At 47.4% G+C, this 27355-nt stretch overlaps 2 protein-coding genes across 2 annotated transcripts in view; one reads left to right on the forward strand and one right to left on the reverse strand.

Moving 5' to 3' along the window:
- Positions 1 to 27355, reverse strand: part of ANGEL1 (angel homolog 1) — a 62477-nt gene that overhangs the window by 32847 nt on the left and 2275 nt on the right. The window lies entirely within an intron of this gene.
- LRRC74A (leucine rich repeat containing 74A) lies at positions 274 to 27038 on the forward strand. The gene is given in 14 exon segments (XM_088797067.1): positions 274 to 310; positions 1816 to 1956; positions 4683 to 4855; positions 7202 to 7309; positions 8298 to 8394; positions 11124 to 11173; positions 11518 to 11599; positions 15420 to 15505; positions 15993 to 16187; positions 18991 to 19086; positions 20800 to 20882; positions 20884 to 20944; positions 26419 to 26559; positions 26561 to 27038. Coding segments are annotated over 14 exon segments (1398 nt in total). The 3' UTR covers positions 26609 to 27038.

Raw genomic sequence — 27355 nt, forward strand, 5'->3', positions numbered from 1 at the left:
AGCGATCCCATTCTCCCTGATGATCCCAGGAAGTAGTTACCTGTCCCAGACAGAGGTGGGGTCACATTCATGCATGTCCAATTCCCACCAAAGCCCACTCTCCCCAGGGGTTGCTGGGATGGAAGGATAACTTTAAGCCCCCCTGGAATTTGTCTATGTGAGGGCAGAGTGCACAAAGTTTGAGACAGGGGTGAATGGACAGGTGTGCTTCTTAGGGAAGCAGTAGAAAGGTGGCAAAAAGCTGGCAGCATCCCCCAAGAGGGACCTGGCACCATGGACGATGACGAACCTCTTGAACACGAAACAACAGGTGAAAAGACATCCCATCTCTCACCACTCAGGCTTCCTCAGTATTACACCTAGTGATCACGTGGACCCAGAAACGCCCTTCCCTCCTCACCTGGGACCCTCTAGACTTGGGATAATGTGTTACATTGACTTTGCCTCAGGGCTCGCCAAACAGGGAGTGAGAGAGTTGAATGCAATGTTGTGCTGAAATTGGCCTCTACCAACTCCAGCCGACTTTAAATTTCATTTTTTGAGCTGGTCAGTGTCATGTTGGTAGTTTGAAATTAGCCATGTCGGGAACATTTACACCCCTGATATTGGCTAACACCATACATCAGGATTTCTTTTTTTTTCTTTTCTGGAGAGCCAGTTAGATATTTACCAGTATTCCACTGGTTGGATGGAATTCTAAAATTGTTCAACTAATGAGAAAATTAAGACACAGAAAGTCAACACTTCTTCATGGCTAAGCTTTCTGGCTAAGCTGCTGTATATCTTATAAATCTTGTAACTGTCAGGCCATTAGCAATTCCGCCACATATCACACAGACCTGTCTTACAGGCTGGGAAATAAATGTTGGAGCTTGGGTCTATGGACAAGCACTAAGAAAGACACAGACCAGTGTGGATTCATTAGGAACCCCATTATCTTAGAACCTGGGTGGTCAAACTTGGGATCCCTGCCACGAATATTCAGCCCACCCAAAGCGTAGGTTAGTTAAGTTCTGACAGGCCACCTGGTGGTGCAGCGTGGCTTCCCCAAACCACTGCTTCCCGCTGATGTGGGAGGACAAGCTCTGGACCTTTGTGTGTGGCTTTCAGGCGCCCACAGCTGGTCCCAGATCAGTGGCCCAGCAGCAGAAAAACCACGTCTAGCAAGTGCAGGGAACTGGTGTGAGGGAAGCTCAGGACATGTGTGTTTAATCATAGCAATGAACTTCAACCCCAGGGAGATTTTGCAAGTCCTTCCTTCTTCATGGTTATAAAACAAATGTTAGATTGGAAGGGGGAGAAGCGAGGTCAAATTCTTAGGAATCCAGTCATCCGTCCTGCTTCCTGGGACTGTTCCTGCTCTGGTTTATTTTTCATTGGACCCGAGTTGCCTGCCCTTCCCTCCCTGTCCTTCCCAGAATCACTGTCCCTGCCAATGAGGGAACCTAGGTATTGGCACACATCCTTTCTCCAAAAGAGTAAAACAGACTCTGAACCCCACCGAAGCCAGTAAGAAAGAAAAGAGGGAGCAAGAAGCCAACATCCAAGGCAGGACCAAAAAGGGAATGGGGCAGAGCAGTGAGTCTCCAGAGAACACAAGCGGGGGTAGCACAAGACCCCACAGATTTGGCTGGGAGGCAGCAGTGTCGGGGAGGGAAGGCTTGCAGAATGGAGTCCCCTGGCACCTTGAGCCACTTGAAGTGGGGGGGGGGGGGACAAAGGCTGCAGTCAGGACCTGACACAGAGGTGTAGGGAATCCAGTGGTACTCCACCTGAAAGGCCAGCAGTTTTCATTTCTAGAATCAAGAAGATGAGTTTTTCTTCCAGATGAGACTGAAGCTCAGCCAGCACCACAGAACAGTGATGAAATGTTCTACTGTGAGTTCGAAGCTCCCCCGGCTGTTGAAAAAAATAAACCAGCCCGGGAGAGCTCAGAAACAGACCTTGAGATTGAAGGTAAGAGTGGGCATTCAGGGGTGACGGGAAAACTCAATTTTGTCCTCCAGCTGCAGAGATCTGGTTTCCCCAATTTGCCATGGCCCTGCCTAGCAGGTCGCCATGTTGTCCTGCAGAGGGAAGGTGACAGAAACACCTGTGCTTAATTCTGTGCCATGTCTTCCTCAAAGCTGCCCTGGTGACAGCAGCTGCAGCTGCCCCCATACTCGTGGTCTTGCTCCTAAGCCGAGTGGCCACATCAGCTTATTGAAAACTGAACCAGTAAATGAACAGGGATTTCTGGTGTTCTAAATGTTTCCACATGTGCATCTTACATCATCTTTGCCATAGCCCCAGGAGGGAGGCATTATCACCTAATTTGACAGAAGAGGAAACTGAGGCTTAAAGAGATTGTATGAGTTTCCCAAGGCCATGGAGAGCTTGCCAATGTGCGCTGATCCTATGTTCGCTCTGCTCTGCCCATCTGCCTCCTGTGTTCCATATACCAGGGGCCCCTGGAGTGTTTGTGGCCCATCCTGCATCCCGGTGACTTTCCCCTACTCACGTTAGAGTTCTTGTCCCCCATGGCCAATCCAAGCCCCGAGGTATGGGGGTTGGGGGTCGGAGGCTAGCTAAGCTTCAGCAACGACTCTCTTACTGCAAACAATACCTCCACCCTCTTCTCCTTCCCAGTTTCCCCAAGAAGGGAAGTGCCACAAAGAACACTTGTGCAGCAAGGCTTGAGAACAATGCTGGCCAGCCTCAAACGTCTCAGGCTGAGGCTAGCCCGGTGACCTTTCCTCTCCTGTGTTCTGGCAGCTGAGGGGTGGGCAGTGACCAGAAGCAGCAGAGATGCAAGGAAGTTCCTCTGTACGGTCAGCTCATAACCTCCCTGCCGTGTCAACATGCAACTCTTCCTCCACGCAGACCTCCTCCCTGCCACCCTCTTACCCCTTCCCGGCATCTTGTTGCTCTTTCTTTGACTTCTTTTCCACTTCAAGGACACTGCGAATGTTGCTTTCAACACTGAATTTCACCTGGTTGGAGCAGGTGGCAGGTAGAAACACTGGATGTGTTATCCCAGACTCCTGCTTCTACTCAGCCCCCTCTTCACTCCCCACTCCCTGCAAGTGACAGCACTGTTACAGCTGCTTCTAAAATATAACCATAGTGAAGCTAGAAGGGATCAGCAGAATCCAACAGAGCAGAAACAGTGCCAAGGATAAAGCTGGGGTTACAGACGCTGCCTTGGCAAACAGGAACGTCTAATGTTTGAATTTGGCACCAACAACTCCGGGCTGGGACAGAAACTTGGGGCTCAGCTGCTCCGCTCCAGTGGCCCCTGCAGCTGGGGCTGAGACGCTGGGAATGGGGCAGGAGGGGCTTCCTAGGATGGCCTGAGACATGAGCTGGGGTGGGCATCGGAAGCTAGTGGTGGTGAGGCTACAAAAGAGGGAGAGAAGAGAGCAGAACTTGCTCACCCACCTCATGCTGTTTCTCACTCAAAGGTGATGTTGCACCTCAGGGGGCATTTGGCAAACTGGGGTGGAGGGCTGCTCCTGGCATCTCATGGGGAGACGCCGGGAATCCTGCTAAATCTCCTACATTGCACAGGAGAGCCCCTCACAACAGAGAATTATCCAAATCCAAATGTTAATCAATAGTGCCGAGGTTGAGAAACCCCGCTCTACAACCATGGCAAAGAGAAGGTCAATTTGTAACTGTGCCTGCAAAATCAACTTGCTTGTCAAGTTGTCCCATCACCAACAAAGCTCTCATTGTCCGCCTTAGAAATGTTTGGCGTGAGTTGGCAAAGGCCCTGGGATCTGGAGGAAAACTAGATGCAGGTTTGGACCCCAGCTGGCCATGGGAAGCCCTGCCATTGACGGGCTTGCCTAATGAGGATGCAGCTGCGGGGGCGTCTGGAATCCAGGCAGGCTCATGCCCACTGTCCTCTGCCCACAAGCCAGGCTGGTCTAAGCCTATGGAACAAAGTCCCCAAGAGGGTGGAATGGAGAAGCAAAATCCCCAGTTCTGTTAGCTGGCTTTAGCACTGATCAGTTCTGTATGCTTTGGGGCCGATTTGTCATTGGTAAAGTAGGATGACAGTCCTTTTTGGAGGACAAACAACAAGCATGTCTTTGAAAGAGGAAACTCACATGAAAGTTTCTTTCTGGCTGATTTGGGAGTCTATCCATCTTGCACTGATTTACCACCTTGAGAAGCCCACTCTGTCCTACTTGGACTTATTAAAGTTGGTACTCCTCCGAATCGTTAGTAATGCTTTACTTATGGCTCCCATTTTAACAGTGGTAGCAAAACTAAAACTGAAATGGAGACTCCCTCAACCACCACATATCACCAGCTTTTTGTCTGTTTGGCCTTTTGGAGCTGTCACAAGGTGGGCAGGAAACCTAGGCCTTCAGACATCCTTGGTGACCAGTCACTGAATGCAGCCAACCCAGGAAGGTGGTGGGGAGGGGGGCACACTGCTTCTTCTCCTAGGAATGTGTGGGACCTAAAGCTGGGAACCTATCTCTTACCCAAAGGGAGACGTCCATTTGAGGCTTTCCGGAGTTAAGGTCTCCCTCTCCCATCGCTGGCTGACTTCCCAACTGGAGTTGCTCTCTCGAGCATATACCCATAGGGACGGGTCCTGAGAAGTGAACGCGGCCTGGGGTTAGAGAGGAGATAAGACAAAGGTAGAGGAGAAACCTGCCTTCATCCATGTGCATCTTTTCTTGCAGATACCGAGAAATATTTCACCGCCGGACAAAGGGAGCTGTACATGGAGGCCTGCAAACTGTTGGGCGTAGCACCTGTCTCCTACTTCCTCCGCAACATGGAAGAGTCCTGCATGAACCTCAACCACCACGGGCTGGGACCCAATGGTACCAAGGCTATTGCTATAGCCCTGGTGGTGAGCATGCCAGTGGGGGCACACCAAGCCTGGCAGAGGTGGGGGTTGACAGGCTGGCGGGCCCAAGAGTCAGAGAGGCCCCCATGACACCCAAAATGTCATCCTGCCCACCCTGCCCTAAGCTCTGCTTGACTGCCAGTTGATTTCCCCAACAGGCATGGACTTCCCACCAGGTTCTGGGAAGGAGGCTGCTAGAGAAATGGGCCTTGGAAATCTATGCTCCTTCTTATTCAGGAAGCAAAGGAACCAATCTGTGGGTCCAAAAAAATAGCTGGGCTAGTGCTTGAGCAAGAGCACAGCACAAAATATCAGCCTAGGTCTCAATTCCAAAGTTCACCTTTGCTATAAATGGGTTCACTATCGAACCATTGCATTCACTGTCTGCCTTTTGCAATGCTGTAATTCTTAAGGGTCACATTATCGACTGGATCATGTTTTCCCATAGGAATAATGTTCTCTCTCTCTCTCTCTCTCTCTCTCTCTCTCGGCTTGGTATGAGTGAACAAGGATTTGACCTTGAATTCATCATAGTTTTATATAATTATAACTGATTATATACAGAACTGACTCCCATCCCAAGAAAACAGAAAATTTAACAACTGTATGTCAGCACTACATTGTTTGTTCACTCAGGACAGTAAAGAGAAAGTTTGGTTACAATAGAAAAAGCATGCACTTATTTTTGGAAACATAGCAGCATCTGCATTTAGTACATGCACATTAAGAAATTCCATAAAATGTGAGATTGTGTTGCTTCTGGGGAGGGGGCGGAAAGGAAGGGAAGAACAGAGAAAGAACAAAGCCATCTTGAAGTTTATTGAGCGTTGAAAGACTGATTAATGAAATGCTAGGAATGCACCATTACCTTCTGAGGTTCATGGGAAAAAAGTGGATAATAATGATATCCTCTCAGGACTTGGGCCACATGTTTCTGGTGACAGCATTTTCAGTCCGGGGGGAGCTTCTTCTCCCTGGATTCTTGGTACCACATGCAGTGACAATTAATCACTGCGACGTTCTGCAGAACTGACGTTTCATTTATCTTTTGTCCTGTTTAACTTTTCACATGTTGTGTTTCCCTGGCTTAGACTAAAAGCACTCTGACAGCAGGGATCACATTTCACATTTCTTCATGTCTATTCCTCACCCACCTGTGTCCATGCCCTCGCACTTGGCAGAGTGCAGGCCGCTGGAGAGCAGTGACGTTCTCTGTTTATCTTATTTCCCCAGCAGGCAGCACAGAGGGTGACCAATAGATACTCGCCTGTGTAAGATGAATGTGGATGGACTTAGTGATCAGACCACCTGCTGCGCCCCACTGTGCTGGTCCCCAGAGTGACTCCAGAAGTGGTCATGCCACTCCTGTTTCTGGACACTGCTAAATGACGCCTAGACTGGGCGGCCATCTGAGCTAGCTGCTTTACCTTTAGCATAATGGAATTTTGCCCACCCAAGAGAGCTGAGGCCAGAAGGCGTTTCATGAAGGCGCTGGGTGGGCCACCCTGCATTGCAGTTACTCGAACTGTCACATTCTCCTTTTCCCTGGAGCCTAGAACGCCTTAGCACTTGCTACTTCTCTCACTATTCGGGGTGCTTTGAAAATGTTCACATCCAAAGATGTGTTTGTTCTCTGTGCCTTTCTGTACTGGGAACGAGGTGGGAAGGGAAGAATAAAAGTTTTGCTTAGGGCTAACCCTAGTTCCCCATGCTTTAATGCCAATCATTCCCTCCCTGTGGCAATGCAGACTAGTTTGGATATAGATATTTATTTAAGATTTAAGTCCAGCTCCTTCCAAACAGCCTTGAAGCAATGTCCTAACTAAAAGAGGGTACCAGATAAGCCTGAACCCTCAACTAGAAGAAAGGCTTTTGAGGGAAGCAGACAGAGCAAATGCTTTGTGCTTAAAGCCTTATGCTTAAATATCTTTATTAAATGTATCAAGTTCTTTTTCCTCTGGGATCAGGTCACAGGCCTCTCTCCTTGAGGCTAAATAGTTAAAATTTGTTCTCCTCCTTGCATCTCTTACTTTTCAGGGCTTTGTTTTAATGTCCCTGTTTTAAATTCCCCTGCAGAGCCCCTTTTCCTGGAGGTGTCCAGCAGAAGCATATTGCCCTAGCAAATATGCATATAAAATATGAGCATGTAGTCCTAGCCATCAATGGGACAGCTCATCTCCTCCACTGTTCTTGTTCCTATCTCCTCCTCCAGAATTGCTAGACTGTATCCCTGTACCCCTCTGACATGGCTGGGATGTTTAAGAGAGGGGATAGGTTCTGGGCAAGGGCAGTGAGCTGACTAGGTCACCAACCACCTCTGTCTTTCTCTCCCTCCACTTGGGGCTGAAGTCCAACACGACTGTGATCACCCTGGAGCTGGCAGACAATTGTATCATGGAGATGGGCGTCCTGAGTCTGATGGAGATGCTACAAGAGAACTACTACATCCAGGAGATGGTACTGTGTCCTGCTTTGCTGGTTCCTACCACCACAGCTGGCAGCTCAAAAACCACTTGAGATAAGCCAGAGGCCCCCGCCTGAGCCCAGGCCGGCCTGCAGGCTTTCTGCAGTGAGTCTGGGAGCCCTTCTCTTCTAGAAGTGACTTCTCAGAGGAGGGCCACGCCTCAGATGCTGGTCAATGGGACAGTGTGCCCTGTGGCTGTAGGTAACCCTTAGAAACCATTTCTGTCTGGACCTCAGAAGCCCTAAATAGATGAACTTCCTTCTACTGTATAGTTGCCTTAAAGAGAAAATTTAAAAAATAAAGACCTGAAATAATGTCATAAAGTACAATGTGCCTGGAGAGAGATGATGGTAATAGTTGCATAACAATATGAAGATACCGAAGACCACTGAACTGTACACTTAAAAATGGTTATGATAGTAAATGTTGTGTTATGTGTGCTTTGCCACAATTCTTAGAAATTGAAAAAAAAGGGGAGAAAAACAAGATAATAATGGCTGGTTTATATAAATTCCCTCCCACGAGCCTGAAAGGACTATGTCCATTTCTATCCCTACCTCTTCCTAACAGTGATTTCTGCTTCATGAATCAATGAATGGAATTTCCAATGATGATTTACTCTAAACTCATTTTCCAATAGTTTTATGCCAAACTCTTCAAATAAAGCTATCTTGGGTTTGGGGCAGGGGCGGGAATGTCACAATGTGCTTATCTAAAGTACCAGGGCTAAATTGGGGACTGGAGTGTCACTGAAGCTGAGACCAGCCCGAGGGCCTCCCAGCCAGGCATTAGAAAAGCAGAGCTCCTGTCTCCCTTCTCTCCTTTGCGTCACCCTAACCCTTCCCATCCTTTCACCCCAGCCCCCCTCCCAGACCTTACCCCCTCAGTTTAGGACTTAAGTCAGCCCCAGCCTGACATTATTTGTTAATGAGGGCCCTTCAGTGGGATTTGTTCATACATAAGTGTTTTCTTGCCTTTTAGAATATATCTGACAATGATCTTGGTTTGGAGGGAGCCAGAATCATCTCAGACTTTCTCCAAAGAAATGTCTCTTCGCTCTTGAAGCTTCAGCTTTCAGGTGAGCCCATGGAAGCGGTGAGAAAGGACATTGGGAATGAAAAGGAGAGAAGAATAAGGAGAAGGGCAGAGAAAATCAGGGTGTAACTGAACCCGACCAAGCCCTTCTGATTTCAGAGACCCTGCTAAACCTTTCCGGTCATCCGTGCCCCTTCTTCACAGCTGCACTGGCTTCTAGCTTTCCTGGACAAGCAACTTCTGACTCACTTTGCAACATTCCTTCCTCTGCTTTAAAGTCTCTTCCCCCAGATATCTCTGAATGACTCACTCTCTCACTTCATTCATGTCTCTTCTCAAATGTTATCTCCTTAGGGATGTCATCTTCTCGGACCACCCTGTCGCAGCAGCCCCTCTCCATCACCATTACTCTCTATCCTGCTCGCCTGCTTGGTTTTCCTTAATGGCATTTATTGCTACCTGACCCCCTACTATATACCTATTTTTAACTAGTTTATTATCTGTCTCACAGCAAAATAAAAAGTCACTTGAGAATTCTAGTACCCACAGACCTGCCCTAACTCAGGTTTGTGGTTTGAATTTATACTATCCACAGGGTCCTAGAACCCCAAAGTCAAGAAATTAACATTAAAAGTGATCCCAGGCTGGCAACACCTTGCAGCATGCAACAGAAACAAACATAAAACCTCTTTGGAGGAATAACCCCTTGACCCAAGCTCCATGTTGCTTGGGATTCCCACAGATAAAGCTCTGTTAAAAAATGGGCTCACAATCCAAAACTGCAAAACAAGGAAACAAAACACCATGAGAGTTATCCGATTCAACAAGTGGCAGCATCAGGCTCCCAAGAACTTCAGAAAATAGAATCATCAGATACATACTGTATATTGAGTGACCATATAATTTATCCTCTAAACAGCAGAGGAGTACTATTAATTAAACTGCCAGCAAACAGATATCTTGCACCCAATTATAAACTATATTTAATATGATTAAGAAAACACAAATAAAAATATACGAGAACAAATCACTATTTTTTAAAAGATTGCCCCCTAAAATAGAACTTCTAGAAATGAAAAATATGTAATAATTGGAATTAAAGACTCAATGTATAAATTCAACAGCAAATTAGATACAAGTTAATAAAATTAGTGACCTGGAAGAGAGATAAAAGGATATTTTATATAATTTGCAGTATAGAAGCAAAGATACAGAGAAAGAAAAATATATATATATATTAAAAAATAGACCCAATATAATTAATAGGAGTTCCATGAAGGAGAAGAGAATGGATGAGCAACAGTATTTAAACAAATAATAGCTGACATATTTCCTGAGTTGCTGAATTCTAGAATTACCTAATTTTAAACATTGACTAGCTTTTTATGTCATTTTATTGCACTGGTACCAGACACAGCCAAAGAAGTATTTGTGTTTTGGTGGTTGCATTCATTCATTCATTCATTCAGCATTTTATTGAGCACCGGTTATGTACCAAGCACTGTTTAGGTATTAGAGATACAAAAATTATTAAGAGTTCAAAGGAGAGGGCCAGCCGGGTGGCTTAGGTGGTTGGAGTGCCTTGCTCCTAACACCAAGGTCACCGGTTCGATTCCCACATGGGCCAATGAGCTGCGCCCTCTACAGCTAAGATTGTGAACAACAGCTCTCCCTGGAGCTGGGCTGCTGTGAGCAGCCAGAGGTCAACGTGGGCTGCTGTGTGATGCCATGTGCTACCGTGTGCTGCCATGAGCTGCCATGAGTGGCCGTCAGCCAACGAGAGCTGCCGTGAGCTGCCGTGAGTGGCCGATTGACGACCGACCACCAGTGACCAACTGCCTCAGCCTGGGGAGCACAAGGCTCATAACACCAGCATGGGCCAGGGAGCTGTGTCCTACACAACTAGACTGAGAAAAAACGGCTTGAACTGGAGTTGGGGAGGAGGTGGAAGAAGAGGGGGGGAAAAGAGTTCAAAGGAGAAATTTGGGGATAAGTCTCTGTGTCATTTATTTCCCAGAAATCTTTTAGAGTGCTTAGACTGCTTAGCAGGGCCAGAGCTAGGGTAAGATAAGGGAGCACAATTTAAAGGGCACGAAATAGCTCAGGAACTAAGTAAATATCTTGATCAATATTTTTAAAAGTCAAAATTAAGGCAAAAGGATTAATAAATCTGGGGTGAACAATATCAGCACTATAAATGCAAAACAGGATCCAAAAGGGACAGATGGGGGTGAGAAGAGTAAGGCTTAGCCATGCAAGCACAGGGTCAGATCCTGCCTTTATTTAAAATTTAAAAATTTTGTTCATCACAGATGTTTTTGCATTGGTTTCGATTTTTTAAAATACTAAGCTATTACTCATTTGATCACTGAGTTTTTCAACACCCTAGATTTTGCACGCAAGACAAGTGCTTCACTTGTGCCCCTCTGGTCCAGTCATGCTGCTCAGACTGGATTAGCATTTTTTATAATGTTACAGACTTGAGGCACGAGGTTAGGGGTTGATGCCGCCAATGACTCACAGGGCATGTGTACCAACTCCTGGGACTCCCTGGACAGTCATGGCAGAAAGAGAAGGGGACATTAAAGAGGACGGTCAATAGTTGCCCTTTCTTCTCCTGTTTTCTTCTGTGTTCATACATTTGCTTTCAGTGCTTGCCACCGTCTCTACGTCTGATCGTCCAAAAGGGGAGGGGATGGCAGAGCCAGTCCTATGGGAGGGTAAGGGAGCCCTAGTCTGCAAAGCATTGCTAATGCCCAACCTTCTATACAGGAAATAACTTCAAGGATGAATCTGCAGAGCTGTTCTTGCAGGCCCTGTCGGTAAGCAAGGGGTGGGTACAGCCAAGCCATGTGGGAGATGTCCCTGGAGCCCTGGGTGACCTGGGGGTGGCTCTGGGCATAGAGAAATGAGGTCACTTGTATGGTTTAGGCTGCTCCTGAGTGTTTGGGCCCTGGCAATGCTGACAAAAGCCACCGCAAGTGGTAGGGCTGCTTGGATGGTACTAAACTCTCCCAGTTGTCATCAACAGTTAAACAGAAAATGAACCTCAGTCCACCCAATTTGGGGAGTATGGGAGCCCTCCACCACACTGCCCAGAGGTAAGTAAGGCATTTGCAGTCATATGGAAGATTCAAATGACCTCTCTCCACTGTTTTTTCTCTAGGTCAATTACCGAATTAAGAACATGGATCTCAGTCACAACCAATTCTCTGATAAGGGAGGGGAGCTCCTGGGACAGATGCTGGGTGAGTCCCATAGAGGGAGGGGCCAGCAAAGGAGAGGGCGTCATTTCCTGTTTTTGATTGTTACTGAGTGCTCTGGTTATAAAAGTGATGTAAACCACACCCAAAGTCCATTTCAAATGTGGGAAGTAAAGCTTTAAAAGGATTAGAAGAACATATAGAGAAATAACTTGCTAACCTCAGGGAGGCTAAGGATTATTAAATATGCACAGTGAGTATAAACTGTAACAAAAGTGATTCATATATTTGACAACAGTAGGTTTAAAACTTGCCTATGATAAAAGACATTGTGGGGCAATGTGAAAAGACAAGCAGCATTGGGGAGTAGATATTTGCAGCATTTGTATAATATAAAAGATTAGTATTCAGACTGTTGATAAAAGATCCTGTAGATCAATTAGACAACGCCAAATGAAATAATGGTCAAGGCATATGGACAGTGAAAAAAGAAAGCCAATGCCAACCTCTTTAGTAATTAGAGAAATGCAATTAATAAAACAACAAAAAGATCCCCCCTGTCATCTACCAAAGCTGCACAATTTTCAAGTCAGAGACTATCCAGCACAGTGAACACAAGGGAGAAGGAAGAACACCCAGAAGCTGGTAGTTAAAGGTACTTTGGAGAGCAATTTGACAGTATTTGGTACAACTGAAAATATATATATTCTAGTATGCAGCAGTTCTCGTCTACATATCTCAGAGAAGCTCTCACACATAAGAGAGAGCTGTCTGTAGAGGTTCATTGCAAACGGCTATAAAAGAAAAAAAAATAGAAATAACCTAAACGTTTTTTATGGGGGGACACTAATTGTTTCTTCAAAGAAGAAACAGCCTTGCTCAGTTCTGGAAGCTCAGCCTTCCAGGAAGAAACAGAGCCTGGCGTATTTGAGGAACATGAGGGGACAGTGCGGCTGGAACAGACTGGGCAGGGGAGGAGAATGAGGGAGAGATCACTGAGGTGGCCTGCAGCCACTCATGTCAGTCTTTGTGGGCTTGGACACACACGAAGTCTGGATTTTCTTCATGTGATGAGAAATCATTGAAGCGTGTGACAGTGGGGAGTGACACAGTTTGAGTTGCAGTTTTAGGACTTCTGTATGAAGAATGCAACTGAGACCAAGAATGGGAGAAGGGGGGCCAATTAGGAGGCTGGTGCACTGGTCTGGGCAAGACAGGAGAACAGCTTGGGCTCAGGGAGCAGGTGGTGATGGAGCAGAGTGGATGGATTCAGAATGTATTTTGGAAGTAAAGCCAAAAGGACTTGTTGATGTGAAGAATGAGGGAAAGGGAGAGATAAAGATAGACTCATAGTTATTTTGTTTCAGCTAGTGGTTGGATGGTGGTGTCATTTACTTAGATGGGGAAACAGGGAGTCACAGGTATAGAGCAGCAGGAGTTAGGAGCCTAGATTTGCATTTTGGCCATGAAATGTTTGTGCTGCCCATTCCACGCATATGTGGAGCTGTCAGGAGGCCGATGGCTTACATGAGTTTAGAGGTTGGTCAGGACTGGACATATGTACATTTGGAAGCCAAAGGCATATAGATGTACTTAAAACAATGGGACAAGGTGAGATTGTCTAGGCAAGGAGTGTAGATAGAGAGGCCATCACACTGACCCTGGGTCCCTCCAACATTCTTAGGTGTCACAGAGGGGAAGGAGGACCCCGACAAGCAGTGCTCAGTCAGATGGGAGGGAAAGTGAATCACACAAAGGAATCACAAGGAATCACACAAAGGAGTATTTCAAGAAGGAGAAACTGGTCATCTGGTCAAGTGTTGCTTACAGGTCAAATAAGATGAGTCCAGAAAAGTGACCACAAAACTTGGCAACAGGGAGCTAATTGGCGACTTCCTTGAGAAGTGCTATGTTAGTGAAGTAAGTGTTTATGAAAACCTGGCTGGAGTGGGTTGCGTTCAAAATGGGAGGCAGAGAAGTGGAAATGGCAACTCCACAAGCTCCACCGAGACAAGGCTGGAACAGAAAGACAGGTGACAGGGAGGACAGGAAGGTTTTTAAGGATGGAAAGTGCTGAGAGAAGAAAAGAAGAAGAAACGGATGATGCAAACGGAGGAGGAGATACTTACAGGAGCAAAGTCCTTGAACAGACGGGAGGCAACGGCATCCAGAACAAAAATGGAGGGGTTGCCTCACAGAGCAGCAGGGACCTTCCATTCACTGAAAGAGGGAGGAGGCTGACAGTGGGTGCAGATAAGGGGAGGCTGGTAGCTTTTGTGGGGGGAAATGAAGCTCTCCCATCTCATTGCTGCCATTTTCTCAGTGAACTATGAGGCAAGATCTTCATTTGAGAGTGGGGTACAGACAGAGAGGTTTGAGGAGAGGGGAGAAGGTATAAAATAGCATTGAGGAGAGGAGAGGAACAAAGGGTAAAAGAATTGTTGGGCAGCCTGAGTCTCCATTTGAAAACACTTATTTTCAAACATTTTAAACGAATTTTTGAAACAAATTTAAAGTGAGAAAACATTTTGTTTTCATCAAACTGTATATGCAGCTTTAAAAAATATTAATTATTATTAGAGTTACCAAGTATTAAGTGACGAGCATCCTGCTAGAAGGCATTTTGTATGAATCCTCACAACGACCCTTGCACAGGTTAGTATCTCCATTTCACCAATAAGAAAACAGAAGTAGGAAAAGGTTAAGTAATCTGCCCAAGGCCACACAGCTAGTGAGTGGCGAAAGCAGAACGAAAATTTAACTTTTGTGGCCATTTAAGAGATGCAGGCATGCGAGGTATGACGGGTGAGGGAATTGGCAGGAAAGAACAAGGGCAAGAAGAGAATGAGGGAGAGAGGGAGGGAGAACGTTTGTCCTCAAAATAATGAAAGGTATTGTGCCCTTTACTGAAAGTACATCTGGGTGATTGACACGAGACAGACGTGATCAATACACAGGGCACAGTCCGTTAAAACAAAATAGAATAAGGTGTTTTCCCGGGCCTGAGGCCTAAAGGCAATTCTTCTCATTCAACAAAGCTTCAAGGGTGTTTTAGCATCTACTCCAGTGGTGTCCTCAGTATATCTGCCCTCCCCAGATGAAAATAACAATGATAATGTGTTTAAATAAGGTGTTTCCCCAACCCTGTGTAGTTGTAAGCATGAGTATCTTTAAGTTTGGAAACAAAAATTCAATTTCTATGCAAATCGGCTTGTAAACAAGCCTCGCCACTTTCAACTGATTGTGTCCCTAAAGCTCTCTGGGATAGAAATACAGCCACCACTACTCTCATACATCCCCATGAAAAAGACATCATGGGATGAAATGGGCCATGCTCATCACAGCCTCCCTGTGGAAATACAACCGGTGTTTTCCATGCTATGTCCATCTACTTTAATGCTTGTATGATATTCCACCAGATGGATATTCATGATCTACCTTCCCCTTCCCCTGTGAGTCACAAGTCTTATTTTTGTAAGTGGTGCCATGATAAACATCCACAAGCATCTAGCTCTTCTCATATCCTGTCTCCTTGGGAAGATTCTCAGAGGTGATACTGCCATGTGACCAGGCACTCACATTTTAATGGGAAAATATCTGTGACCAGATATTTGCCACATAGATTGTATCAATTTGCTTGCCCCCTGCAATACATGAGTATGATTATTTTACTTCATCACTGCCAGCATTGAGAATCACCTTATGATTTTTGTGTTTAAATGGACAACGGAAAAACGTTACCTCAGTTTTTTACTTTGTATGAGCATTGAGCAATCCTTAGCCCCAGTGGCATGGATGCCTGCCAACTCTGAGAGTAAGTTTCTGGGATGTGAGGGATGCTAAGTTGACTCCCTCCTTCCTCCAGCCCTCAATGTAGGGCTCCTGTCACTGGATCTGAGCTGGAACCACATCTGCTCACAGGGAGCTGTGGCCTTCTGCAACGGTCTCCGGGTAAGATGCTCCCTGGCAGTGGTGTGTGGAGCCCGGCTGAGGACAGCCATGGCCTCCAGTCCTGCCATCTTGAACCTCTTCCTCACGGTTACCACTGATGGGGCTATACTGAGCTCTCATCCACTGCTCTTCACATTGTTGGTCTCCCTCCCAAAATTCCTGGATGCACGTTATTCTTTACTATAAATGCTGGGGCCTACGTGTCATCTCTGAGGGTACTTCAAGAGAGCAGTTTAATTATGGGATAGGGAGTGACCAGAACCCAAAAGGAATGAGTCTCAAGAGTACTTGAGACTCTGAGAGACCAGTTGGGAAAGCCCTGCAAAGATCTGGCAGAGATCTCTCATGGAGACCACTGATCTCTCATGGAGACCACTGAGCTCCTAGTCTGGACACCAACATGGGATAAAAATTGGGGCCCGTTTGGCTAGAGTTGTCATGTTTCAGGCAACCTTGATTCTGGTGCTCTTCTCCCCTCTCCCTGGAGGTTAATGTGACACTCAAGACACTGGATCTCTCCATGAACGGCTTTGGAAATGAGGGGGCCGCCGCCCTAGGGGAGGCCCTCAGATTCAACAGCTCCCTGGCCCACCTAGATGTCAGCAGCAACAATATCAACAATGAAGGGGTCTCCAAAATCAGCAAAGGACTGGAGTTCAATGAAAGCCTGAAATTTCTGAAGGTAAAGTCTTTACCTAGCTGGGAATGGGCTGTTTTGTGTGCGTGCGTGCGTGCGTGCGTGCGTGCGTGTGTGTGTGTGTGTGTGTGTGTGTTGGGATAGGGGCAACAGGGTCATGGGGCTGGATATTGCTAAAGAGAATCATTGGGAAAATCTACTTTGTGCTTCACGTGTGTATATGCGCAGCAGTCCCTCTGCTGTAAACCCAATGCCTCACCTGGTACATCCAGGTAGTCATCTCCTGACTGGTCTTCGTTCCTTCCATCTGGGTCTCCTTCAGGCTCTTGAACATAAATCTGATTTCCACCCCAACCCTCTATGTACTCTCCTCCAGCCTAGGTCCCCCACTGGCCTCCTGCCCCTCAAATCCAGTTCTCTCATCCCTGTGTGCTTCTCAGACCTCGGTTTACCCGTGTTTTCCCTTGCTCCCACCCAAGGCCTCCGGGGCCCCTTTCGCCTCCTCTCCCCCACTGCTCTCCTCCACTTGCCTTAACTGCTTCCTGCCTCAGAGGGCAGCTCGGGCAGCAGTTCCTCAGGGAACTCTGCCAAACCCTCAGAACCCTTTTCACCCCTTCATGGAGAACTTGCCAGAGTTTCTCTTTATACTCTCAGTTGAATGACTCTCTGTCCCCGACTAGTGTGAGAGCTTCATGAGAACAAAGACTGTTTGCTGTTGCTCATTTTTATACCCCCTGTACCTGGCATAGCGCTGGGCATGTAGCAGGTGCCCAGTGACTGTTAGTAAATGAATGAATGAATGAATACATATTTCATTTTAAATTAATTTGCTTCTAGATGCTACTGTATAACATAGAAGCTTATGGGCAGTTGGAAAACGGATGTACGATGAGGCTGGCTTTCTGGGGCTCCTAGCATGAGCCAGCTCCTTACTCACAGCCCAATCCTTGAAAGTGGGCTCCATTAGTTCCACTCGTCAGATGGGAAAACAGGCTATGTGACTTGCTCAGGCCACACAGCTAACAGGAGGCAGAAGGAAGTCAACTCTGACTTTCTACTGCAACTCGGATGTCAGCAAGATATGGGGTGGCTTAGGGAGGACCATAGATATGGGGGTCCTGGTGGAAGAAGAATGGCAGTTAGAAATCCGTGAAGGTGAGCTGGCATCTGGGTGGACAACAACCTTAGAGTGCTAAGGTGACAAGAGGAAGTCAGATTCTGATGAGAGGAGGGGGCATGGTGACTGCAGACCAGACCAGACAGCCATCTAGTGACAAGTAGAGCTGAGCGTCTAGCCTGGCTGGAGTGGGACCAAGTGCCACTCAGAGAAAAGAGATTGGTCCAGCCTGTGAACAATTCAGCCTCGGTGGCCAATGAAGTCAAGGAAAGTTCAGAGAACCTGAATTTTAAAAGACTGAAGAGTTGCCTCAACAAAATGTTGGCAAGGGTTGTTCCTGGTTATTAGGATATAGGTAAATTTAACATTTTTTCCTACTTCTTTTTCATTTTTTTCTACAGTGACCAAGTATAATAAATACATTCTAATTTTTTAAAATGTTTTTAAAGAGAGAAAGAAAAAAAGCTTAAACTATAACTCTCAGTTTGGTCAGAGGTGGAGGCCACATCATTTTTGCCACCAGAATTATTACTCTCCACATCTGGCCCCAGCCCTCTTTTCCCTAATCTTGGAAAAATAATTCCCCCTAGGAGGTGAGTCAAGCAAAGAATTCTATATGCTAAGCCCTCTGAGAGCAGGGCTCAACTCTATCTTTTCTCACTGGAGTGCATTACAGCTGACACATAGTAGATGCTCAATAAAAGCTTTGGCCTGCTTCGTCATGAAACCACCCAGCTGAAAGCCTTCAATAATAACTAACATCCATCGGCTGCTTACTATGCACCAAGCACTCTTTTGAATGCTTTGCTTTCAAAATATATTTATTGAATGCTCAGAGCAGTCCTAGATGATAGTTCTACAGTGGTCAGGGAATTTACGCAAGGCTGAAAGCTAGAACGCAGAGCCACTGGGCTCCATGTTCCCCACTATAGCTTCACACCACATTTCAATGGTTCCCAGCACCGTTCGGGTAGTGCCCTGAGTGCTCAGCTAAGCTCACAAGGCTGTAGGTGATCTGGCCAGCTCTGTGGCTTTCTTCTCTCGACTCCTACTCACAAAATATTTGCTGTTGCCCAAACACCTCTGCTCCTCGGCACTTGTTCTTTTTGCTGCATCTTATTGCCTCCTCTGGTCCTTCCCCCGCCCCACCTTCTTCGTACCTCACTAATCCCCATTCATCCTGCAAGGCCTGCTCAAGTGTCCTCTCCCCTATACGGGTTTCCCCTTTCCTTGCTCCCGCAGTACCAGCGTGTACCCCTGTCACTGTCATCACACTTCTGATGCCATTTGCTTGTTTGTCTGTGCCCTCTCTAGAACATAAGATACCTGAGGGCAGAGACCTTGTCATGTCTGCCTGTGCATCCCTCAGTGCTTAACCCAGAAACTGGCACATGGCAGGGCCCCAATAAACGTTGGATGGATGGATGGATGGATGGATGGATGGATGGATGGATGGATGATGGATGGATGGATGGATGGATGGATGGATGGATGATGGATGGATGGATGGATGGACAGTGAGATGACAGGTGGGTAGATGGGTAGATGAACAACGAGATGAACAGGCAGACGGATGATTGGACAAACAGATGGACAGGGAGACAGGTGCTTACCGAGGAGTCTGGGTGGATGACAGATATTGTGATTTGATGGGAAGAAATGGAAGCCATGCTCTGAGCCAGTCTCTCCTGTCCCCATGTCCCGCTTCCTGTCTCGCCCCACCTCCCACAGCTTTTTCTGAACCCTATGAGTGTGGATGGGGCTACTTTACTGATCCTGTCCATCAAGAGGAACCCCAAATCCAAGATGGAAAAGCTTGACATTTCCGTAAGTAATCGAATGGTAGTTGCTCGCACTGGGAAGCAACCAGTTACCATGACCACTCTGTGTCAGCAGGCACCAATAGCTCCCTCCCTCACAGGCCCTCACACAAATGCTCCATGAAAATATCACTCCTTTTGGAGTACAACTCTGCTCTTTCCAGGGGTCCTTTCAACAGGAGTAGCCATTCACAATGTGAAATCATCTACCAGTTCCTGGGAACCCAGGACCTGAGCACCAGAGAGAGGGCCTGAGAGTAGAGATAAGAAAATGACAGAAACAAAGGCGGGAGGACCCCAGAACAGAATTGTTGACTGTCAGCTTTGCTGAGAGATGGCCCTGGATCCCAGAATGGTTCCAGAATCACAGGAGTTTTAGAATCTGAGTAGCAAAACATGGACAAGCTTTTATTTTCATTTCATAACTTAGCCTACTTAGAGTAGTATTTGAGAGTAAAACTCCCTCGATGGATGAGAAAAGCCTGAGGAAGTGACTTCACTCTGCCTGAATCATGCTAAAGGTGGTAGCTGATAATAACTATATCCTATGCTTGTCTACCATTTTATACTCTTTTTTTCTCCAAAGTAATTTTGTATATGTCAGCCTATTTGATCCTACTCTGGGAGGGAGGTAGAGCGTTTTGTGTCCCAGAGCTGCTGTGGCAAAGTACAACGAACTGGGTGGCTTAACAATAGAAAGTTATTGTCTCACAGTTCTGGTACTAGAAGTCAACACCAAGATGTTGGCAGGGTTAGTTCCTTCTGAGGGCTGTGAGGGAGAATCTATTCTGTGCCTCTCTCCTAATGTCTGCTGGTGGTTAGCAATTGTTGGCAACCAGAGCTGGTTGTAAGGTACAGACCTAGGCACTGCCTTGGGGTTTCTGAGGGAACATTAGAAATAATGCAGTTTAGGCCACAGATGGCTTATAAATCCATGAGCTAAGATCACACTGGCATTTAACAAGCCTACCAGAACAAATAGGTCTGAATTAGCCTTTTCCTTCCCTTTTGTCAACTATGCTGCCATAACTCTAAACGGTACTGGAATTCCTTTGTTGTAGATACTTCTAGAACTTTCTCTAGAATATCTATAATACAAAGGGAAGGGTAAGTTTTCAGCCCTTAAGCACAAGTTTAATTCTTTAAAAGGCAAAAGATACCCAGAACCACACCTGAGGAATGAAGCAGGTTGTTGATGAAACCTGTGGAGGCCAGGTTTGACCAAAGGCTATTTCATAGAACACGTTTTCTCCTGTGTCCTATAACCCAGTTCTGAGGACACTTCACAAAGGGGAGTTCCCAATGCGTTTTGAGCCATGACTGGATGGTTGGAATGAGGGATCTTCTTCCAGGGCACCTACTCTGAAGACCAACACTGGTGTAGAAATCGACACTTCATGGCACTGGTTTTGGGACCCGTCTCGCTACCCTGTAGCTGGGCCTCATCTGTCACACACAGAGACTTATGCTCAGAGCTGAGATGATAGTATGTGACAAGCCCTCAGCACTCAACTAGAACATCTGATCAATCACGGGGGAAATGTACAAGTCAAACCACAAGCTCGGAGAAAAGGTGAACTTCCCGAGTATCAGAGCAGCACTGCAGAACAAACTGGAAAAGACAAAACGCTCTGACTTGGGCTTGGGCAGGCTGGTGGGCAGGGAGACAGCACAGTGGTGATGCCCTCCTCATGATGGCTCCCCTCTCTTCCTGCCTCAGAATGTGCTGGTGTCCGAGCAGTTCATGAAAATGTTAGATGGGGTGCATGCTGTCCATCCCCAGCTAGATGTGGTATACAAGACAACATAAGACTTCTGTCAATAAAACCATCTTCCTGTGAACAAACCCTGTGAAACTGATCCAGGTAAGCCCCTGCTTTCCGTTCAGAACCCCCAAGGATCCCAGGAGAAAGCTGTCCTCTGGCTCCAAATCAGCTATCTAGAGTCTCCCCTCCCCCACAGGGTCTGAGACAAGGGATGTCTCAGACATGGCACAATCCCTGTGAATTTCGGATCCCTCAGCAGTGCTCCCCGACTCCCAGAGGAAGGGAGCTGCTGAGAGCTGGCTGAAGTGGGAGCGGCTTGGAACAGGATGGTTTCTACCAGCCACGCTCTTCCCCTTTCGCTTGTAGGACCAAAGGCAAGTTACTGCAGCTTTCAGTACTTCAGTGTCTTCCCTTTTAAAATGGGTATAATGATAGCACCTACCCCAGCAGGGCTGCAGTGAAGATTCAGTTCTATAATATAAATGAAGTGTTTAGAACAATGCCTGGCATATAATAAGCACCAAATAAATGTGGGCTCTTTCCAATAGCTGGTAAGGATGCCAAGATGCCCCTGGGGTCAGGACAGCTATTTGGTGGCTTCAGCTACAAAGGGACCTTCAAGTTCTTTATATTAGGGGTAACCTGGCTCAAGTCTTAGGTTGTCTCTGGCAATCACAGGAGACAGAAGTAAGAGTGAAAGTTTAAAAAAAAAAATCAGAGAATATTAGAGCTGGAAGGGATATTAGGGCTCCTCGGTCCAATCGCAGGGCAGCAAGCAGCCCCAGGCCTGGTGTTTCTGCTGCTGGCTGTCACCCCGAGGTGAAGGAGACAGACCCGCTGCTGGATGCAGACCAGTTGCTACCCAAGGAAGTGGGAGTGGGGATGATGACATGCAAGTGTGGGTTCTGCTGGTGTGTGCCCCTGGGGTTGCTCCCGGACCCTGCTTGGTCTGCACTGCGCCTAGCTTCCAGGATTAAATCCAAGAGCTCTTGCTTGAAAATGACTATTGTGTGAAAAGTTCTAGAAGACAAAGGGCTATCAAGGATCTTTATAGGTCAGATGACCTCAGGTGGAACCAGGGGAAACCTGTTTTTCAAGGAAAGCAGGATACTCCAGTGAACAGGAATGGAGTTATCTGGTGCAAAGTGAGGGGCCCTCCCTTTGTTTAAAACAACACAGAGAAGGGATCTCCCAGTAGAGTCCAAACCGGACATTCAGTGTGAACCATACTCCTTCCCTTCACGGGGCCAACGATCTGGTTGGGAAGATGGGACACATACAGTAACTGCTAATAGAGAGTGGCATGTGATAAATAAGAAGTGGCAAGGCAGCAAATATCATCAGAATCCAAATTAGAGGTCATGTAAAATGTGGCAAACAGAAAAGGACGCTTCCCAGCCGAAGGGCCCATCAATAGACAATTGGATAAAGAAGAGGTGGTACATTTATACAATGGAGCATTACGCAGCCATAAAGAAGAAAGAAATCTTACCATTTGCAACAACATGGATGGACCTAGAGAACATTATGTTAAGTGAAATAAGTCAGACAGAGAAAGAAAAATGCCATGTGATTTCACTTATATGTGGAATCTAAATAACAATACAAACAAACAAATAAAACAAACAGACACATAGGTACAGAGAAAAAAACTGATGGTTCCGGACGGGAGGAGGGTTGGGGAGCTGGGTAAAAAAGGTGAAGGGATTAAGAAACACAGCTGGCAGTTACAAAATAGTCACAGGGATATAAAGTACAACATAGGGAATATAGTCAATAATATCGTAATAACTACTATGTATGGTGCCAGGTGGGTACTAGACTTATCAGGGGTGGGGGGAGTCACTTCGTAAATTATATGATTGTCTAACTACTATGCTGTACACCTGAAACTAATAATATTGAATATCAACTGTAATTGAAAAAAATTAAAATTAAAAAAAGAAAAGAAAAGAATGCTTCCTGCCAGAGGTGGGGTTGGGGAAGGGACTTGAAGAGCAGGAAGGATTCAGGTGAGCAGTGGCCAAGGGAAGAGTTCTGGAAACAGGAGTCCCACCAGCAAAGGCACAGAGGTGGGGCTGCATGCCGTGTGGGGGGGGAGGGGAACAGCCACATGGCTTCCTCAGAAGAACCGTGTGGCTCCTGGCTCACGGGGAAGCCTGGGAGTCAAGCTGGAAAGGGAGGCTGGGGCAGGATGTGGCAGTCCTCAGATTGTAGGTCCGGAGTCGGTTTGATTCCATAGGGAGGAGGGAGCCAGCACAAGTTGAGCAGTGGGTGTGGTGTGAACCCAGCAGGGCTGAGGCATGGAAGAGGGAGATGAACTAAAGGGGCTGACAACCAATGAGGACACTGTTGTAGTATCCTAGAGGTGGGGTGACAACTTGGCTGGGGATGACAATGGAAGTGGAGGGACAGATGTAAGAGATATCACTTGGTGAAGTCTTTTTAAAGAGTATTTTTAAACTACGCTAACGTAGTGGAGCATCTCTAGCACTTGGAGAATGGTTAGTTGTGTGGTGCATGTGGGCGTGAGTGTGTTGAGAGAAGGGAGGTCTGTGGTGATAGGAGACAGCCAATGGTAACCCCACAACTTCAAGCCCAATGGACTAAAAGGAAGGTCGTGACTGCCAGAGGTAGGGACGCCCAGCAGGGAAGACGGGCCGCCCGCAGGCTCTGCCCCCTCCCTAACCCCAGTGCTACCCAATCTAGCCCTTCCTCCTCCACTTTTCAAGCCCACTGAATTTCTCCCTATTCTTTTTTGTCAGCAGTTCTCTTAACTGCAGGCCTGTGCACACACAGGTCTGTCTGCCTGGAAAACCCTTTCTCCTGCCCTCTGTGCCTCACTCACTCCGATTCACTTTCTAGGTCTCTACTAAAGTGTCACCTCCTTGGGCAACCCTTCTAAGATTCCCTACTCAAGAGTAAATGCCCTTGCCATATGCCCCACAGCCCTCCGCTTTACACTTTCACAGCAAGACTGTGAACCCTCCAGGACAGGAGATTCATTGGAGGGTGCTTATTACCAGCACCTACCAAAGTAACAGATCAAGTTTCTTAGTTGTTGACCACAGAATCCACTCTGACTCGGTTAGGCGGGGAGGGATATATTACCAGACATAGACCACAGAAACATTGGGAGGGCTGAAGAAACAGACTCTTGGTTTAGATTCCAGAAATGGCTCCCCAAACACCCCAACTGAGTTGCCAGGATGACTGCTGCTTCTGCCAAGGTCAGGAAGCTGCCCAACCAGGAATCACCCACTAACTCAGAAAGCTACCCCCACAGCTGCCCACGGCCTGCTCTCTCCAAGTCAGACCTCTCACACGGAGGTTTCACAAAGTGCTTGGCAAAGTCCATCCCATTCTGACCCCTAGCTACAACAGGGTTTGGGGAATGTCCATTTTTAGCTTTCTAGCCTCTGCTTTTATAGAGAGGCATGCTATGAAGGAACCGGAGTGGGTGTTGAGGGCTCACTGTGGTGTGTGCCACGGCACTCAGTCACTGTTTGCAGAAACTGCAGGGTAGCCCCAGGAGGAGCAAGGGCTCCCAGCACAGCACCAGGCTCCCCAGCCCAGGGTTCCAGTGCTGGGGGGAGAAATCCCCATAATTTCTGGCTGTGAAAACAAGCAGAGATTGTGGCTGGGTGAGACAAGAGAGGCTCGAGTCCCAGGTGCTCCTCTTAAATGGACCGCCTTACTTACTTGCCAACAGACTCACTTGCTCTGAGCTCCAGCACTGGGGCAAAAGCTTGAAAGGTGACGGGGACTTCGGGGAGGAACTGCATTGTCTGGCCTCAGGGTGACGGTTGGAGGGGCAGCTTTCTCCCAGACAGAGGAGCTGGTAGAAACCGTTTTTTCTTTGTTGAGCCCTCCCTCTTCCCTCATGCAGACACAGGCAGCGGCCAATTCTGAGTATCCACCAAACTGGCTATGCCGTTGTCTCCACCCTGGTGATTCTGAGACCACGCCCCCACCCAACTTTCAGGTGCACCTGAGCCGCTTCCAATGGCTTTTTCGTACAAACTGCCTACATTGGCTCAAGCTGCAGACTTTCCTAAAGTCTCTCAAATGTTCACAAAACCCAAACAAGCAGCATCTGGTTTCAGCATGTCCCATACCGCTGGCTGAGCAGCCCCAAGCCCGGAACTAGTGGCCGCCAGCCTGGGTCCGTGGCTTGGCCTCTCAGGGCACCTCCAAGCACAGCATGGGCGGCCATCTGCAGATTGCTTTGTGGCTCATGCCAAGGGGCCCTGGGCAGGGCACAGACTGGGCTGAAGTTGGCCTACAGGGGGTCCCTGGGGCTGGTATGCCCAGTGGCCAGCTTGGAACAAAGCTGGAGCATCACCCGCCACCTCCAAGGATGACACACCACAGGGCACACTGGCATGAGAGCCCTGCTAAAGCAAATCCTGCTCCACGGGGTCAGTCCCTGAACGACAGCCCCTTCCCTGAAGACACGGGCAGTCTCACAACCGATGAGCCCGAGGGTCAGTCCCTCTTACTGATGGGCAAACAGCAACCAAGGCTTAACTTTAACAGGAGGACACACAACCCACACAAGGGACATAGAGCACCTGGCTCTAGTGACCAGGAAGACTGTGCCGCTGGGCCCCACAGGACACCTACTACATAAGGCCACTCTACTAAGACCAGGAGACATAGCAGCCCTACCTAATACATAGAAACAAACACAGGGAGGCAGCCAAAATGGGAAGACAAAGAAACATATACCAAATAAAAGAACAGAACAAAGCTCCAGAAAAAGAAGTAAACAAAATGGAGACAAACAACCTACCAGATGCAGAGCTCAAAACATTCGTTATAAGGATGTTCGGTGATCTCAGGGAGAACTTCCACAAAGAGAACTTTCAAACATCAAATGGAGACAGAAAACAGAAAAAAGAACCAGTCAGAAATAAAGAATACAGTAACTGAAATGAAGAATACATCACAGGGAATCAACAGTAGATTAGATGACGCAGAGGATCAAATCAGTGATTTAGAAGAGAAAGTAGCAGAAAACACCCAAACAGAACAGCCAAGAGAAAAAAAGAATCCACAAAAATGAGAACAGTTAAAGGAGTCTCTGCAACAATGTCAAGCTTACCAATATTTGCTTCATAGGGGTACCAGAAGGAGACGATAGAGAGCAAGGAATTGAAAACCTGTATGAAGAAACGAAAATGGAAAACTTCTCTAACCTGGTGAAGGACATCGATATTCAAGCCCAGGCAGCACAGAGTGTCCCAAACAAGATGAAGCCAAAGAGGCCACACCAAGACACATCATAATTAAAATGCCAAAGGTTAGAGACAAAGAAAGAATCTTAAAAGCAGCAAGAGAAAAGCAGTTAGACTGTTAGCTGATTTCACAACCCAAGCCACTTCCAAAGGCTTTTTCATGCAAACTGCCTGCCCGGGCTAGTGCTGCAGGCTTTCCTAAGGTCAGCCCAGGCCCAGCAGTTGATCTCCACCCGCTCCTGTCCCAGGCATGCCCTCAGGTGTCTATAAGGCACCCTGGCTGGTTTGGTTTGAGCTCCAGGGGCCACCTTGTCTGCATTTCATTAGATCTGACCTCCCCCATCTCATCTACACTGCACCTGCACAGTGGGCTGCCTTTCCCTGGATCCCAAGGCCGGCCCCACTGTTCACCCTCCTTCTCATCTCCCACTGGCTCACTCATCCACGCTTCAGTCTCAACCACCAGTTGCTGGCGTTGGGACCAGATTCTGGGGACACAGTGCTCATAGCAGATAGGAGGTGACACAAGGAAGCAAAGGGTTAAGCCTTGACATAGTGAGAGAGGTAATGGGGTGTGTACCAGGTACCACAGCAGCCCAAAGAAGATGTGTCACTCAGGCAGGGGGTGTCCATAGACATAAAAGAGAGGACAGAGGGGCAGCAAGTACCAAGTACTGAAGTGTGAGCCGAGCACGGTGTGTTGGAGATCTGTGGGTAATTGACCTCGGTGGTAGTTAATGGGGTGACGCAGTTTGTGACTTAGGCTGAATTCCTTGACGAGATAGAAAAGGATTATGATAATGGTAACAATGATAACCAACACCGTGAGTCCTTACCATGTGCCAAGCACTGTGCCAGTCACCAGACAGGCACAGGTGCTGCATTCTCATTGAGTGCAACAGCAGTGCTAGGATCACCCACCCCTGTGCTATAAATGATGGAACTGAGCTTTAGAGAAGGGAAGCACAGGCGTTAAGTGCTCACAGCCAGAAAGGGACAGCAGTGGCCTTTGAACCCAGGTCTACGTGGTTCTAAACCTGCTCTACCTCGTTGGACCTCCTCTCCAAAGCCACAGAACCCCTCTGGGTCTGCCAGTTGGGACTCCCATGGGGTCTTGCAGCGTCATATCTTGCAGTGTCCTTAAGGGGCTTCATAGAGGAGACCCCGTCTGGTCCTGCCCTGCAAGCCTTCTCCCAATACCTCTGTCTTCTGCCTCGATCAGCATCTCCCATGGAGAGAAGCCACAGCACAGACAGGAGGGGCAGATTGA

The sequence above is a fragment of the Rhinolophus sinicus genome, chromosome 3, assembly GCF_057876585.1.
Source record: "Rhinolophus sinicus isolate RSI-liver-muscle chromosome 3, RSI-T2T, whole genome shotgun sequence".
In the NCBI taxonomy this organism is placed as follows: domain Eukaryota; kingdom Metazoa; phylum Chordata; class Mammalia; order Chiroptera; family Rhinolophidae; genus Rhinolophus; species Rhinolophus sinicus.